This window comes from Seriola lalandi, unplaced genomic scaffold (genome assembly GCF_002814215.2).
Source record: "Seriola lalandi dorsalis isolate HSWRI2012SDOR001 ecotype SW California unplaced genomic scaffold, Sedor1 jcf7180002054660, whole genome shotgun sequence".
In the NCBI taxonomy this organism is placed as follows: Eukaryota; Metazoa; Chordata; class Actinopteri; order Carangiformes; family Carangidae; genus Seriola; species Seriola lalandi.
The window spans coordinates 1,047,281-1,065,295 of NW_019525213.1; the positions used below are offsets into that span (position 1 = coordinate 1,047,281).

Sequence of the window (18,015 nt, forward strand, 5' to 3'; positions counted from 1 at the left end):
GGGCAGATCTCACTGTTGTGTCTGCTCTCTGTTGCACGCCTTTAAGGTGGGAGGTCCCTGTTCTGCAAATGTTCCATGACGTGCAGATGGGGGGTTTGCAAGGGGTTCTCACGTCCGTGCATTTCCCCCCCTTCAGCAGGCAATCCCCAGCGCATGGCAGCTGATCCCCTAAACAACAACAACAAAAACAGATGAGAGGATGCAGATCATGTGTGGACAAATGCACAGCGGATTGGACATGCAGTAGAGCTGCCAGCTTTCAGTGGAAGTAGGATTTTTTTTTTTTTTTTCTAAACACATTTTGAACAATTATCCTCCATTTATTCCATATTCAGTCAATGTTTGTAAAATGCACCAGATGAGGCAACTGAGGCTTAAAGCTGGGATGTAATAACATGTTAAAACTTTAACATATGATGGCAGGGCTGGTTACAGTGTTATATACTGACTTTAAGTGGAGTTGTACCATGAGGATGTGATATCAACATGGAATTTGTAGTTTACAGCAAACAAAAAGTGAAGACTTTTGTCTAATCAAGCAATTCATTGTTTTATTTACATATTAACCTAACTTTATTCTTTATTAACTGTCCATAGAATATCATAAAATAGAAAAAATGGGATCATCACAATCTCCCAGATCCAGTGTTCACATGGTCAAACTGCAATTTTTGTCCAATCAAATTAAACATAGTGTTTGATATCATAGAATATTAACAAATTAATCTTTTATTTTCTTGATTAACTGTTTAGTCGTCTATGAAATGTGAGAAAAATAGTGGAATATGCTCATCAAATCTTCCCAGAGGCAAGTTCTGTTTGAACAACCCAAAAATATTGAGTTTACTACAATAGAAGACTGAGAAACGCAGCAAATATTCACATTTGATGAGCTGGAATTAGTGGATTTTTTGCATTTTTGCTTAAAAAATTACTTAAACAATTAATCTATTATCAAAACTGTTGTTGATTAATTTACTCTCCACTGGCTTTTCGATTAATTGACTAATCCTTTCAGCTAGTCTTGTAGGAGTTCATCAGAGTGCACTGTATTGAATTTGCATGAAAATGTCACATTGTGATATACTACGTGCATATGGGAGAAATATGGCCAAAGTGCCTGGACCTAAATGAAGGTAGTATTTTATGTCACAGAACCTTTTCTTTTGATATATTTTATGCTAATTCACTTTGTAAGAGGCTTTATTTTAATGTGTATTAGCAGAAGTATAACACCGTGACACTGTATGGTCGATGTGGCTGAAGCCCATTTTCTCCGCTCATTTCTGCAGTCTTGGTGCTGTGATCAGCGGTAGTAATTATATATGTAGACAGGAACTGGGAAACTGTTACAGACGTTGGCATGGTTGCCATGGAAACACACAATCATGTCAGTTTATTTTCAGGTACTGCTGTGATAATGGCATAAGTACGCCTGGTTTGAGAGGCTGACTTAAAGAGATGGATAAATGAGACGAGGGTTAATTGATGGACGAGTGAATCTGGTGAGTTTTTTTGAATTAATTAATGATGCATCAAGTGAGAGTGAAGTGGAGGCTGGCAGGGGGGATTTAGGGTTTATACAGTATTCACTGGTGTTTGTATCAGATGTTAGTTCAAACTACAGTGTTCAGTGTCCCCTGTAAGTGATATCTCAGTCAGCCATATGACAGCCACTACAGCCAGCAGGGAGGAAAACCTCATTCCTTCCATTCATAAACACCCCCCACCCCCCCTTCCCTCTCTCCCTCTGTCTGTTGTTCCCTCTTTCTCTTTCCCCTCCCATCTGTTTTACCACTAATAATATCATTAGAGGCCTGCTAGTAGTCGGGTGCATGTGTGGCATTCAATCACATGCAAATTTGTGACAGATTTGAGCCGGTCAGCAGAGCTGCGGTGTAGCTTTAGATTGTGGAAATGCCAAGCAGTGTGGAACATCCTGGGGGACAGACCATTATATTTATAGAGACGGGCGACTTGACCTTCACTGCACATTGAGTATCAGCCATTTTAGTGCTGCTCCTCTAGATACTGAATCCAGCATAATGGATCTCAGCTGCAGTGCAGTTAGTTAGCTTCAACTTCATCTTCGGCTTGTTAGAGGCTATATCTAATAATAGCTCTCTGCAATTCCATACTGTGGAGGGACTCTGTCAATACATGGCCTCTGCATTCACTGCTTTTTTGGCACACAGCAAGATGCAGTTTTCCAAAGGAAATACACTGTGAAATTACAGTTTTGCTGTGCAGGAATAAAGGCTTGCCATTTGGGAAGGATTTTGAGCTCAGAGGTGAAGTTCAACTATAAGTCGTTACATTAAGTTTAAAGCCTTTGTTCTGCTGTGTAAGCTTTATGTCAGGAGTAAGACCGCTGTTAAATATGCCTTAACCATAGTAAGCACAGCTGGTGCAAGCCCAAAGCCAAGGACTCCTATTCATAGAGGCACCCAGTTGTTCTCACCCAATGGCACAGAGGGAAACTGAGGAGGATGGTCAAAGCGGGTGAAGTATTTATAGTTGTGTAAACTATATTGGGTTCAAAGGCCAAAGTTTCACACAAATGACACTGAGTGATGATAAATCACATTTGAAATCAGGGAAAAAGCTTTGCTTGTTGTGTTGAGGGATACAAAGTAAGACCAGACAAATAATAATGGAAATGGATTTTGGCAAGACGGTGTATCAGCTGCTTTGGCAGGTATCCAGTCATCACTTTTAATTCATGTAAAATACAATGGTCTGTCATGTGTTCTACCTGTGGCCAGTCCAGGTGGTGCTACGGCACACTGTTAATGAGGTTTAATCAAGAGCAGTCTAAGCTCCAGATGTTAAAATAAAATCTGTCTCTGCAAAGTAATCGCAGCAATCAGATACATGTAGTAGAGTAAAAAGTACAAACTAATACAAAATGCCAATGGAAATAGTCAATGTGGCTCAAAATTGTACTAAAATAAAATATTTAAGTAAAACTACTCAGAGTAGCAGTGGTGGAAGAAGTGCTTACATCCTTTCCTTACAGGATTCTCATTAAAATAATCCCCAAGAGTGGAATGATATTGTATTATTATTAGTCAGTTTGCTGATTTTAATGACTCTTTTCTAATTGCACGACTGTTTTACTACATTTCAATATTTACCATTATCCTGTAATTGTAACTTGTTGCCACAGTGACAGGAGTTCAGCTAAAGTAACATGGTTCCACTTTAATTTATAAGCCACAATTGAATGTTGGAGATGGTCGAAGTGGAGCTTATTTTAACAACTTTGTGCAGTCTGCTATCGGGTCGTGGCAGCCCGTCAAATAAATGAAATGAATGAATGAAATAATTTAGATATTTCTCTCTGAAGTGTACTGCAGTACAAGTACAAAGCAACACAATATAAGAATACTCAACTAAAGAAAATGCAACTCAAAATAGTGCACAGAATTGTATATATTTAGTTATTTGTTTGTTACATGTTATTTATTTGTGATCTTTAGTTTAGCAGGTCCAGGTTCTTTTGACTTTGACGTCAGTGAAAACTTGTTGATTAGAAAGCATCACTTTCTAGGTGTCCTGCAACATACAGCACAGTATGGAAAAAAATAGTGGTAAATATTAAATAAAGAAAATTAAAAAATTTGATAATAAAACGTATCAATTTAGCCAAGATGAATTTCCTGTTGTAGATACAAAACATGACAATACAGTCCGCTTGTAAAAATAGTGTCAACACTATTTTGTTTGGGTGAAATCTTGTTCGGGGGAAGTGTTTAGATTTCCCAAACTTGTTGCCTTAATGTAGAGGCTGTAATGGCACCATGTCACACTGAACTCATACATCTGATTCACAGGATGAGGTTTGCAGCTGCACATAATCTGCAGTATTGTCCTAGTTTTTTTTTTTTTTTTTTTTGCTGTGTTAATGACACCCTCATCACGACTCTCTCCATTCACAAAGCAAATCCTGTCGTGACGGGAAGAACTGGCTCTGAACAGGCTGTGGGTGTCTCAGAATTTGGAGAACATGTCTAATTTTTGCAGCATCCTCACAGCCAGACACACGCTGTCTTTTCATTGAGTTCCTCTCAGTATACACACTGAATAGGATCACGCTGTAGGAAATGTACATTCAGAGCTGCTGCACCATGTGATTAGTGTCTTTCAAAGCGCTCGTCACTTTTGCATTTCTCCTCTGCTCTGCATATATTCACACACTCTGTCCAACAGATTTATACAGATAATAATACTTGATGAACATGTGTACCTGAATGAATTTGTGTCTTCGCCCGGATCACACAATTCCAGGCTAAAATACACGACTGAATGTGGGGATAAATGGACTGCAGCCATCTAGAAAGGTGATGTTTAGCTCTTTGCATCATGATATGCGACTCCCCACTTTGTGTGTAGTGTGAGGCAGCTGCTGCTGCTGTGCTTTGAAACACAGTGAGAGAGAGGAAAAGCGTCCTTAAACGTGGGCTGTTGTGTAATCCCTCCCAGGGCCCCTTTGCTATTTTTGTGCCTGGGTCCGCACGTCACGGTTGGGTATTTTCTCTGGTGACTAGCTCGCATCAATAGATCTTCTAATGTACACCCAGTCAGCCAGCAGCTTCATGACTGATGGGACTTTACCTTGCTAATTTATTTCATTATTGTTACCCGGACATGAGGAGAATGGAGAAATGGAGTATGCAGCATGAGGAATGTCACATGTGACTGTCGATATGGGACAGGGGACTATTCAAATGTCAGGTTTGTATGAGGATTATATTTGATATCTGAATGTCAGCTGCTGTATGAGCCGAGGTTTTTTTTCCCATCAGACCGTGTGCTTTATGTCATTCTGATCACAGTGAGAGCTGCTGACTGATTCTGCATGCTATGTGCTTGTGTAGCTGTTAGTGTACCACAGAGGGTTTTACCATTCAGCCTCTGTGAAGCCGGTCATCTCCTTATGATATTTATGGATTTGTTGTCAGCGTGAGGCTTCATGCCTGTTCCCTTTAATGGCCAACTTAGCCCCTAATGATGTAATGCAGCAGCATAACGATGCTCTCTATAGCCAGCATTTGTTTGCTCATTGTCCTCTCTCTCATGTGTAAATCAGTAGGGGATGTGCCCCGCGGATGTCGGCTGTTCAAATAAATGTCTCCATTAAGTCATTTCTTCATCCACGCGGACATACTGTACCACAGTCAGCCCACAATTGTCCTGAAACACACCTACTGCCACCCACCTGCCTCCTGTTGTTGCACGTCATTGCTGCCGTGTCATATATTTTTGTATAGGTTAGTGCTTGTTGCCGGGAGCGAGAGAAATTTGCAGTGAAAGGTTTTTCTGGTACAGTCTTTGTACAAAAAAAGTCTGAATCTGCTCAGAGACTTGTCAATGAGACTCTGAATATGTCGGCTCTGTTCCCACTCTATCGTGCTTAGTTCAAAGGTATGCATTGTTTCTGAGGGTCTTATCTCGCTGTCACTCTGCACCCATATTCCCCTTCCCTCCTCTCATGGCTCACAGAGGATGGAAACTAAGCAATGAGGTCAGACCGACCTTGAAAGGGAGCTCCCTACCAGGCCTCTGAATGTTGTTACCCCCAGGCACCCCACTTAGTTTACCTCTGTAAACCTCCCCGCTGAAACATGGATCATTCCAATCTGAGGCAGCCCCCTCGCCATCATTCATACAGTATGCCTTCGTTATTTTTTTTTTCTCCATCCTGCTCTGGAAGAAGCCCTCAAATCTGCCTGAATGCAGAGCTACTGAACCATAAAGAGCCAAAAGAGGGAATGGGCACTCATAAAAAAAAAAAAAAAAAAAAAAAAAGAAAAATACAAAGGGGAGATTATCATCCTTACAGCTGCTTTCAAGCATCTCTCGGCATCTCGAGTCACCTTGGATTCATATCCTCTGGTTTATGCCAGAGGAGTGTGTGGCGTTCTAACAAAGAAAGAGAGGGAGTGAGAGAAAGAGAGTGCGAGTCGGAGGATGTCCTAATTAAGGGGAACTCAGAGGGTTTGAACCAGATAATCTTACATAACCTCGTTAGGGAGGACACAGCATTTGATACTGAGAAGATGGAAACGACGTGCCCTCAGAGACCCATCCCCCTGGTATGGAATGAAAGTGTAGTGGCAAAAACCAATTCACTTTAACAACGGGGATGATGATGATCTTGTTGGAGTCTGGGGTGTTTATGGACAGTACAGTATGTTGTCCTGTGCAGCTCAGTGTGGAGACGATGACCCTGGTACCTCAGCCAGGTTAAAGGGTTTGAATCCCACGAGAGACAAAGAACATGAACTTGTTACGATGAGATACCGGCACAGGATACAACAGTTGCTGACATAGTGTAATATATTGAATATTTAATTTATATTTTGGTATTTTTAATAGATATCACATCGGAAGAAGGACAGGTAGACATGTCACACTTCAGTGCCCAACTATGTCTGCTGGCATGCATCGACACACATACCATACTATTTTTTTCTGACATTATGTCTCCTATCCTGTTTAGTTTCAAATATTTTATGTGGGCAGATCATTTTCATTTTTTTGGCGTGCTGACCTGCAGGGAAGTTTAGATTTTTTTTTTCCAATACTGTGAAATGCCTATCTAGGGACAGGTGTTACAATTTAGCTTTGGCTATAAATGCTGTGGTATGTGGTTCGTGCTAGAGGCGTGTCTCTATACAAATAAACACATAAATGTAAATAAATGTTGTCAGGAAGTGAACAGGTGAAAGAAAGTGGAAAGTTAAATCTGGGCTATATAGTAGAAAGGAAAAAAGTACATGGGTGTTATATTTGGTTATCTATTTTTCACAGCTAAGCATATGCCAAACACCTGTAGCAAACACCTACAATGCAAAGTTTTCAAAATATATCAATACAGGTTATGCTCACTACAATCCCTCCAAAAAAGGGCTTATTATTGATTAACTCATATTCAGATATTTGTGCTTAAAATAGTAAATATTCTAATAAAACTGATGTTTCACATTAAGACAAAGGAGTTGATTTTGAGGTTGCTAAAGCGTGCAGAAAGGAGATGGAGCTGTGATGATGATTCCTATGAGATTTCCACTCAGATCACACACACCACAACACTCAAAATAAACACATACACATGTACAGCCATTCATAACACACATACTACAGTATTGGCATGTATCATAAACACCTACACACACACACACACACACACACACACACACACACACACAAACACACACAAACACACACACACACACACACACAAACACGTCTAGGCACGTCCACAGGGCTTCAGCAAAATTGGGGTAACTGCCAGGGTTGACATGAGGTACCCTTGGAGTTTTAGAGGCTGGTAAAGAGACAGATTTTTTTCCACTCCTGCTGTGATGGAGCTCATTATGAATTTTATACTCCAATTTTATTAGGAGGACTTTTGGGAAACAGCCTTGAATAGTTCTCACTCTCAAGGAGTGGATTTGCACTCTGATTTTTTTGCATTCAACAACCGATTGTTGAGGATTTTCTCATGTTTCTTAATTTTTCATCTTTATCTGCTCCCAGTGTATATTATAGAAGTACATCTATCCACATTTGCACTGTCTAATTTTCAATTCTGTCTCATTTCTTTCAGATGACCCTTCCCTGCAATCAATTCACATGTATGTTAATATTACTACAGTTACATAACAGATACTGTCCTTGAAAATCGATCCCAAAGAAAGTGACATTGGATTCATGGAGTCACTTGAAACTACTGCAGGGGTGAAAAGCTCCACAGAGTGTCAGGACAGAAATGTTGCACAGAAAAAATGCACATCAGAGGCTGCACAGACTAGGAGGAGTCCATCAGTTGAACTGGAAGGCAAGGGGTGGCACCAACAACTGCAAGAAGGTCAGAGCAGAGACACATGTGGTTTCAAAGAAATGTCTGACTCAGGGAAATCACTGCAGTTAGAAGATCAGCACTCCCAAACCCAGTCCACAAGCCATCCAGAGTACGAGATGTCTTCATATCCACTGCAGTCCACAAAACATTTTCCCATTGGCAGACAGAAAGCTGTAGGTCACTTAGTTTCTGCACAGTCCCCGGGACCTGCATCTCACAGGAAGTCCCCCAGTTCACCTGAGGTCCAACAACATTCAGGGATGGATCAGCTGTCAGAGACTGTGTGTAAGGTGGAACAGAAACCACAAAAGCCTGGGAAGTATGTTTGTGATTACTGTGGAAGGGCATGTGCCAAACCCAGCGTGCTTAAGAAACATATTCGCTCACACACCGGGGAACGGCCCTATCCATGTGTCCCCTGTGGATTCTCCTTCAAAACCAAAAGTAATTTATACAAACACAGAAAGTCTCACGCTCACTCAGTCAAAGCTGGAACAGTGCCATTCTCAGAACTTGGTTCTTACAATGCCAATACAGACCAGGGGTCTTTTGAAGGGGAAGGAGAGTTATTCTCTGATGCTGAGCAAAGCACGGACACGGACGAGGACACTCTTAACGACCCGCTGCTGCTGCTGGACTCTCCAGTGGAGGGATCAGATAACACTGCTGTAAAAGTACTAAATCTCATTGCTCAGAAAAAGGGAGCCACGTCGATGTCAGCTCAGGATGGTTCATCCCAACCCCAAGAAATCAATGCACCTCCTGTTGCTGCTGAGGTTAGCCGTGCAATTCAATCTTGCACGATCAAACAGAGGCTTGCACTTCGTTTGTCTGAAAAAAGAAGCAGCGACTCTGACCACAATTTGTCCCTTCCAAGTCAGTCTAGCAAGGGCAGCACGGACTCCGGCTACTTCTCGCGCTCCGAGAGTGCCGAGCACCAGACCGGTCCTCCAAACACCAACGCAAAGTCCTATCAAGAAATTATGTTTGGGAAGTGTTACAGACCAAGCCCTAAACAGACGACAGCTTTTGTGGCCTGCAGCACAGACTCAAGCGAATATGCTGGGAAACGCTCGGAAAAGGGTGTTTCCCGTGTTTTCACCCAGGAGAAAGACACTGTTGAATCCATTAAAATAAACACAAAGTCTTTCACGAGGGAGGAGGTCAAAGAACCCCAGTTAGATGCTGGCTCAGATATGGGGCCTCTGATCAGAAGCAACTCAATGCCAACATCCTCAGCAGTGTGTCTGACTATGCCTCAAGCCCTCAGGGGCAGCCACTCGTTTGATGAGAGAGCAAGCACAGGGGGCATGAGGAGACTCAGGCGGCAAGCTGCTTTCGAACTCTCCGCACATGATGGGCATGGAGATACTGAAAGCCATGGAAAGATGAGTGAGTGTGGCATTTCACCCTCAGGACTGGAAATGGAAAATTACCCCTCTATGCCGTCTAATATGAGCCATCAGAGACATGCAATGGAATTGGCAACAAGGAAGCGTCGGAAAGAGAAGAGGGAAGAGGAGGATTTGCCCAGTCGATATGAGGACCTTCATGAACAGTGTGAAGAAATGTTTGATTCAAGCAAGGACTACGACTCAAAACAAGCTGCATTGGGCATTATGGCCTTAGGGAAAGGACATTCTTCAAGTATGCTAACACAGATGGACAGGTGTGACATGGACATATCAATGAGCCCTGAAATTTCTGGTCGTAAAACCTTAGGGAATGTAATCTCAGTTATTCAGCATACAAACTCGATAAACAGGCCTCACTCTGAACAGTCAGAATCCTATAAGTATCATGGGCAGAGACAGGAAGGTATTTCTTCATTTCAGGCTATGGAGGCAAGTGAATTATATGAGATGGAGAGGAGTGATAGTAGACTACGGCAATCATTTCAAATGGGCCCCAAACTTGTGCGGCAGCCGAACATACAAGTCCCAGAGATTAGGGTCACGGTAGAGCCTGACAGTCCAGAAAAAGCTCCAGAGGTACAGGTGAAGGAGCCAGAGAAGCACGTGGAGGAGTTTCAGTGGCCTCAAAGGAGTGAAACTTTAGCACAATTCCCTCCAGAAAAACTCCCACCAAAGAAGAAACGGCTACGCTTAGCTGAAATCGAGCACTCCTCTGGCGAATCTAGTTTTGAGTCTGCCTGCACCAGTCTCTCTCGTAGCCCGAGCCAAGACAGCAATTTATCTTATAGCTCCACCTTCTCCTTTGACAGGGAGGAGAGCTTGAAGTCGGTCTCTCCAGCCAGGCAGGATGAATTTGGCAAACCGCTAGAGCTCTTAGCTGTGCCAGGGAGTGGGCACTCCCTCTCTGTGCTCAACCAGCGTCAACAACATGAAATGAGACGCTCCTCCTCGGAGCAGGCGCCGTGTAACTTGCGCAAGGAGTTCCCAGAGGTACGCAGCATATCATTTGACTATGGCAGTCTTTCTCCAACATCCAAAGTTAGACACGTGGACATCAGCGGTGGTCACTCCACTGTGAAGGAGAGAAGGAGGGGAAACTTGGTGCGTCAGGAGTCATTGAATATGGACACTGAAGTAACACAAGTCCAGTCACAAGTGTTTCCGCAGTACCTCAGCAGCACCTCCCCTCCATTCACAGCACTTGCTGTTCTGCCGCAGACCTTGCCAATATTTTCCACTGGGAATACATTTCCCCAGCTTTCGCATCCAAGCCTGTTAGTTCCTGTAAGAATACAGACTCATGTGCCATCCTATGGCAGTATCACATACACCTCAGTATCACAGATTTTTGACAATCAGTATGACAGTGTTAGCTCTACTACAGCCACCACTCAACATCAAACACGTTTGTCTGGAAATCTTGATTCTCATAATGCATTAGCTTATACCAGACCACCCTCAACACACACCCTTAATGTTGAAGCCCTTGATTTGTCATCAGCTAAGCTCAAGACGGGCATCCCTCTCTCTTTGACTTCTAGAACTATCTCAACCACTAACGCCTCCAGTGGTGGCGCGAACAAACGGATGCTATCCCCTGCTAGCAGCCTAGACCTTTTCATGGAGGTCAAGCAGCAAAAACGCGTGAAAGAGGAAAGAATGTTTGGACAGATTGTAGAGGAGCTGAGCGCTGTGGAGTTGGGAAAATGTAATTTGAGCGAAGAGAAGGTGCAAAGGTCAGAGATGCAGGGTGCATCCACACCTGACTCACGTAGGAGTACATTTATCACACTTCAGCAAAAAGTGACAGAGGCCACTGACCACACCGTCGAGTCAGCCATGGAAAGTAGCTCTCTGGAAACCAGCTTGCCTCCCTACTCCATGATATCAGTCAGAGAAACGAAAGAAGTTGGCATGGAGAAACGAGTGCAGATGGATATGGTGGCACAGCTGGTTACCAGTCAAGACATCCTGATCTCAGACACCGAGCATTCAAGGCTGTTATCTCAGTTTCCAAGTCTACGCACGACGACAGGTGTGAGCTGGTGTTACCTCAACTACACCAAACCGAGCTGCTCTCACAGCAGCTCCCCTTTATCATCCGTGTACACCACCTGGTGTGTGAGTTCCCACAACCCGAACCCTCTGGAGCTGAGCACGAGTGCTGCTCTGGCTCTGCTGCGGTCCAAACAGAAGGGAGACAAGGTTATATACACTGTGGCAGCCATGTGTCAGCCTGGCACGGGGAAACTGGTTTCATCCCTCATCCTGTGGAGGCAGACCATGGAACAGGTGAGAAAATGATCCCATCTCTGCATTGTTTGTAAATCATATTACTGCCATAGACATAAAGAAACAATTAGCTCTAGACTTTAAGAATAAAGCTACTACTTACAACATATTCAATTCCTCTTGCTATTTTCATCATTGCCTATAAAGGAAATCTATTTATAAACCAAATACTTACAGTCAAGCCTCACTGGGCATTGTTCCACCTTAGTGTCTGTAAGTGATAACCATTGGAAATTGAAGGACCTTATTACCCAGAAGTTCACAAACTCTACAGTTCAAATGTTTTGGCAGAAGGTTCAGTCATAATTGGCAAGTGTCTGGAAAGAGCATTTGTCCACTGCTGATTGTAACGTTAGAGCTTTGATTCATAACTTGAATGCTGCATTTACTGTTCACCACAAAACACCAAAACTTTATTCAGGTAAACATCACATACTATGGGTGGGACACTGTTAGGCTGATGAAATGGGTAAACTGACATAAAAATAATGCATAGCCTAGCTTTCATAAAAATGTTGAAAATCAAATTCAAGAATCAAATCAAAGTGGGAGCTATTTGTACTGGGGTTTTCTCCTGCAGCAGCGTAATGCATGTTTGCAAAACATGCTGTGTAACACCATGTGGGACATACAATATTGAAAGCTTCATGTTACGTTGTCAATACTGTGTCCACTTAAAATTGATGTTAACAAAATGTTTGTTCATCTGATTCAGCTGCAGAGGAAACCAGAGCCCAAAGAGGTGGACATCACCTACGGGAAGAAGGTGAAAGATATTGGCTGCAGAGTGAAAACTGCCAAGGAGGAGTGGAAAGAGAGGGAGGCTTCCACAGCGCAAACAGTGCCAACACGTATTAAGATCTTCGAGGGAGGGTCAGTCAAGATATTAGTTATCATAACACTTGTCATTTCTGCTGACAGCAAATACAGCAGCTATATTAGGGTGTTAGAGCCTGCACTATCTAAAAGGTTTTGCTGTTTTTAGCTTTTCAAGCCGGTTTTATTTTGTATTTCTTTATTAAGATATATAAGTTTAAATTGTATGCACTTTTCAGGTACAAGTCCAATGAAGACTATGTGTATGTCAGAGGTCGGGGCCGGGGGAAATACATTTGTGAGGAGTGTGGTATTCGCTGTAAGAAGCCAAGCATGCTGAAAAAACACATCCGGACCCATACAGACGTGCGACCGTACATCTGCAGGGTCTGCAACTTTGCTTTTAAAACTAAGGGTGGGTATGTCTATAGGCTTGAAGATAAATGACTGTAGAGATGATCAAAAAGACTAATTATTCTCAGTTTTTATAAAAGAAATCTTTTATTTTTAGTATTAACAATGAGTGAAAATCTGCTAAAATAAATGAATGTTGCAAAACTGTGTGAAAAATCTGAATTTAAAAATAATATTTGCAGCTGCAGCAAAAAACTCTCAAGTCTGTGCTGCTCTTTAGAGATACTACAATATCATGCAAAATCAGCAACTCTGTTGCACTGTCTCCTCATTTCTCTTTTCACCGTCTACTGCGGGAGGGAGCTGGAGCTGGTTTTCATACAACTGGCCAGTGTCCGCTTGTGGTATAAAAAACTACTTTTGGTTGTGTGGGGACATAAAACTCTGATGAAAATCTGTCTATACAAATCTTCTTTTAAAAATCCAGGCAGTTTTAAGTGAAAGTTGGTAATTACCAAATATCACAAGCCTAACCTATTATTTGTTTTATCCTTCCACAGGAAACCTGACTAAACATATGAAGTCAAAGGCGCACATGAAGAAATGTCTTGAACTGGGAGTGTCAGTCACAATGGATGAGACGGAGATACAGGAACATGGTAAGATACTGGCATATGAAATATTCTTGCACAATTGAATTAAACTGAAATGAATCCAACTGATGCCTTTGTCTTTAAAGTTGACGACATCCAGCAAGAGTCTAAGACAGAAGTGACGGTCACAACCAAACATCAGTTCTCAGACGCAGAGGAATCTGACGGCATGGATGAAGAGGCTGATGAAATCGATGAAGATGACGATGAGGATGATGAATATGAAGGCGACTCCACTCCAAAGTTGCGTTCAAGAAGTACAAGCCCTCAGGCGTGTGGAGTTACTTCTCTGTCAGTTACAGCCACCGCTGCTATCCATGGCTGCTCCCTCGCCTCTCTGCCTGGCACCGACGTCCGCCAACAGCCCTCTGGCAGGCGGACAGGCTCCGACCATCGACCTGTCCTCACCACCGACCAGAGAGAGAAGTCTGTGGATGAAGACTCTTTGACCATGCTGTCCCCAGACCAGGCCAGCTTCCTGTTTGACCCTTACTCCTCTTGTTTGCTCTCGCCTGGCTGGGAGTCTCCCATCAGGGAGCCTTCCCCTTCACGTCTGCGTTACCCATCCCCACGGCGAGAGCTCTCCCCGCGAGGTCGCTCCTCTCCCAGGTGGGATACCTCCCCGCTGAGGCCTGGCTCACCCGGCTTCACACCCATTCAGCACCTCTCCCCAGTCTCGATGGAGCGACCAATGTCTCCTGGATCAGAGCTGGTTGGAAAGCGAGAATCGTCAGTCAGGGGCCGGCAGAGGGTTGTGCTGAGAGCCGTTTCACCACGTAGAGGCTCGCACCAACACAAAGGCAGCGGCGACAAAATCAGACACCAAGCAAAGATGGAGATGGCTCAACAACAAGGAGCCTTTGAAATGGAAATGGTACGTAGCATCATGCAGTCTGCACCAGGTGAAACTACACCTCTGCCTTAGTCTTGTTTGCTTATTTGACTGTTTTTGTGTTAGTTAATAAAAAACTTGGGATCCGTAGAACCTCAGCGCTAATTTGGCTAAAAATCTGGCAGTTGATTTTATTTTCTTTAATTGAAATGACAAATAAGGGATTATTCATCTGTGGAAGAAGTATACATTTTCTGCGTGCTTTACATTTGTTTTACTTAATAATGCTGCATTCCTCACATTTCTGCATTTGTTCCAACTGTAATATATTTTCACATGAGAAATTATCTTGGCACCGCTGAAACTGCTCGTAACGCTGCCAATATGTCATTTCAGGATCAAAGGAGCAGCTTGGCTTCTACTCTGCCTGGTTCTGCCAGTTCTCATCACCAGAACATCCTCAGCCACCTCCCACTGCACTCCCAGCAGCAGGCCCACAGTTTGCTCCCTGTTGTTCCTGTTGGAGGGCTCCAGATGTTGCACTCCCCGCCTTCCCCCAGCACTGATGTCACCCCCTCCTCGGCGCCGAGCCCCCAGAGCAGCGAGGGCCAGCGTTGCAGCAGCAGAGAGGGATCTGTCCACGGGCTTGAGACGGGAGGAGAGGACATCAGAGGCCAGAACCAGCTGTCCACCCATCAGGCCGCTCAGGAGAAAAGCCTCATTCCCGGCGTCGGGGACAGCAGACAGGAGGAAAACGTGCAAACCTGCTTGAAAGCCATCGCCTCGCTGAAGATCACCACAGAAGACCCTCATTAAGACCCTCTTTTCTGTATCCATGATCTGATCCAGGAAAAGACACCCCCCCGCTACACCTGCAACCTTGTCGTCCTCAGCCCTTTAGGCACATAACCTCATCTTTATCCAATTAGAGGCAATATAATAACACTTCCTCTGGTCTTGCACATACCCCAGACAGCTCCTTTTAAATCTGAGTGGAGGTCAAACCTTCACAGTGAAGAAGAAAGCCGTCCTGTCTGGTGTGCTCTTCTCTTCAGAGACTCTTTGAAATGATTGGATGAGCAGCAGGATGTTTTGCAAGGTGGAGAATCATTATTGGGTGCAGGTGCAATATGGAAAGATATTATGCTAATATGCCTTTGTTTGACATAGTAGTTTGCGTACAATTGCACATAAATTATATTTATGGATTCTGTACAAATGTCCTTAACATATACTCCTTCTTAGATGCATACAAACAGTGTATTTTACTGTATGTGTACTTTGAAAATAGACTGTTGTTTAATGTAATCATATCAAGGTGTGATGCAGTAGTGCAGTAAATAAAGACTATTTATAAGGGGAAAAGTATGTGTATTATGAAACAGTCTGACCAAATTTTAAGTAGACGCTTCTTGTGCAGTTTGGTGCTTCTAATCAAGCGGCAAGGGTCTGTGCCTTTTTTTTTTTTTTTTGCTTTTCATCATTTCTTTATCAGAAGGTTGTTGAATAAGGAAAAATGTCGAGGTCCTCTTTATTCAGTCGGCGCTGTCGGAGAGCTCGCTCGAAGGAGAGCTTTTTCTTTCTTTGTACTGTCAGTTCTGCTGACGGATGGATGCAGCTTGATTTATGTGAAACAATCTTAAAAAATATTTCTTATGTTGCATTTTTCTTAATGTTGTGATTTTTATCTTGGTAAAAATGCATGGGATTTGCTATTGCACAAAAATAGAGGAAGTTAATATGTAATTATGAATACTGTAAGATGTATTTATATATTAGAACGTAAGCACTTATTGATACTGGTAAATATTTGACTACTATTTATATGGTATATCTGTACTTATGCAGCAGTGATGCAGTTATGCAGTGAGCCACGTTGGCATTGCTTTTGATCTCATGTCTTTGCTTTGATTAAAACAGACAGCTTTTTTCTCTCTTATACAGATGACCATAAGCATTTTATGAGTTTTGACGATGCACTTTCATCCTTTCATCTTTGATGTTTAACTGACTTGGTCAGTGGAAATTTGGGGGAGTAAAACGTGTTATGTTCTCTTGTGGTTTTGAAACATTCCAGTTGTTTTTTCACATTTCTCATTGTGTGAAACATGTTGCACACAAAATTCAAGGGGCTATGATGATCAGTCAATAGTATGTTTTCTTGCATTTCAAGTATAACTGGATAAAATCGTTATCACTTACTGTAAGTAATACTAAAGTAATGATGTTAACAGCGTGAGTTGGTTGACTATTACTGTGCTTCAGCTCAAAATGTAAGTAATCATTCACCAAATGCATTACTTCTTCTCTGTATATATACGTGTATTTTTATGATTTAAACTATTTTTGCAGTGTTGAATTCTGAAAACTTTTTATGTGGATTGTTTATATCTCTTTAAGAGGTAAAATGTCTGCAGTTGACATATATCAGAAGTTTAATGAGAGCGAAAATAGCACAGTGTTGATCGCTAACACCGTGTCTCATCTTTAAAAGAAAAAGTGTATTCACATCTTCAAGTGGTTATGTTACCAGTTTGAGAATGGATTTCATAATCAGAAAACACTTTGTTCACTCATGTTTACATAAAAAAATTTTTTAAAAAGGTGCACTGCTTTAATTTTGTGTTTCCCTTTCTGAAGATGTATGTAGCTTTGATTTCATGGTTATGTAATTTTATTTGTCGTGATAATGGTGCAGAATGCTCATAAAATGTGAAGGGAAAGTGAAGCCTTTTATTTGCTTTTGCATACATATGTATTCAGATAGTGTTTGTGTTTTGTTTTTATTGTGTATTCATATTTACTGAACTGCATTGTGCCTCTCATAACTATGAAATTCCCTGTAAAACACACGGAGGACAAATCATTTTACCTCTCAGCTAAGATTTTTTGAGGGAAAAACCTCGGTAGCCAATTTGTTGTTTAGCTATCTGCATCAAAACTGGTTAGTCAGGATGGAGTGCCTCTTTTATGCTATGGGGAATTTATTGTTTGGTGCTCTACTTTTTCAGATTAAATTCAAAATTGTTTTAAAAGAATATACTTCTAACCCAAGGATGTGTGTTGCAGCTTATTTCACGTTCTACTGGCTCCCATACCTTTCCCTTCTGCACAGTTCACGACCGTTTAAATTAGAGCACACGAAGAAGAGTTTTCAGATGAAATCATTCACATTTTATCTTGAGGAGGGGGTGTGGAAAAAAAATAAAAATCTAGAGTGAAACCTACCAGTGACATCACCTGGTGAAAAATGATTACTGCAGTCGTAACATGGAACAAGAAAAATAAATGAATGCTTCCAAAAATAGTTCTCACCTTGTGGATAATATTCAACCGTTTTCAGGTTGTATTTTACTGCGTTAAATTCAAACCTACATCTTCTCCACTGTGTATCGGTGGCACAGGCAGTGTACTGGACTGTACCTAAATACTGGACGTGTTAAGCATGTATTAAGTGAGGAAATGACTGATCTTAGAGCGCATTATACCGGCACCGACGCTCTTCTCAGGGTTGGAGAGGAGGTCTGTTCTAATTCTGGCCAATCAGAGAAATGGTTCCTTTTTTTCTCTCCTGCTCAGTGACTAGGCCTGTCAGGCCCATTTGTTAGAATAATTATATGGCTTTTAACAGCATCCCAGCTTAAAATAAAATCAGTTCAGCGTTGGTTTAAAGCAGCAGAGGGACCAAATAAAATATCTGATCAAGATCTTCACAGAAGAACCTTTAAACGATGAAGCATTTTAATTGCATTCAAACACACTGAGTATACACACAACTACTAT

General features: G+C 42.2%; 1 protein-coding gene across 1 annotated transcript; it reads left to right on the forward strand.

Moving 5' to 3' along the window:
• Window positions 1-4,571: 4,571 nt before the first annotated feature.
• On the forward strand, window positions 4,572-17,286 carry hivep2b (HIVEP zinc finger 2b). The gene is made up of 7 exons (XM_023420989.2): window positions 4,572-4,737; window positions 7,616-11,577; window positions 12,293-12,450; window positions 12,633-12,808; window positions 13,308-13,406; window positions 13,487-14,274; window positions 14,629-17,286. The coding sequence occupies exons 2-7, from the start codon at window positions 7,720-7,722 to the stop codon at window positions 15,046-15,048; spliced, it is 5,499 nt and encodes a 1,832-aa protein (XP_023276757.1). The 5' UTR covers window positions 4,572-4,737; window positions 7,616-7,719; the 3' UTR covers window positions 15,049-17,286.
• Window positions 17,287-18,015: the final 729 nt, after the last annotated feature.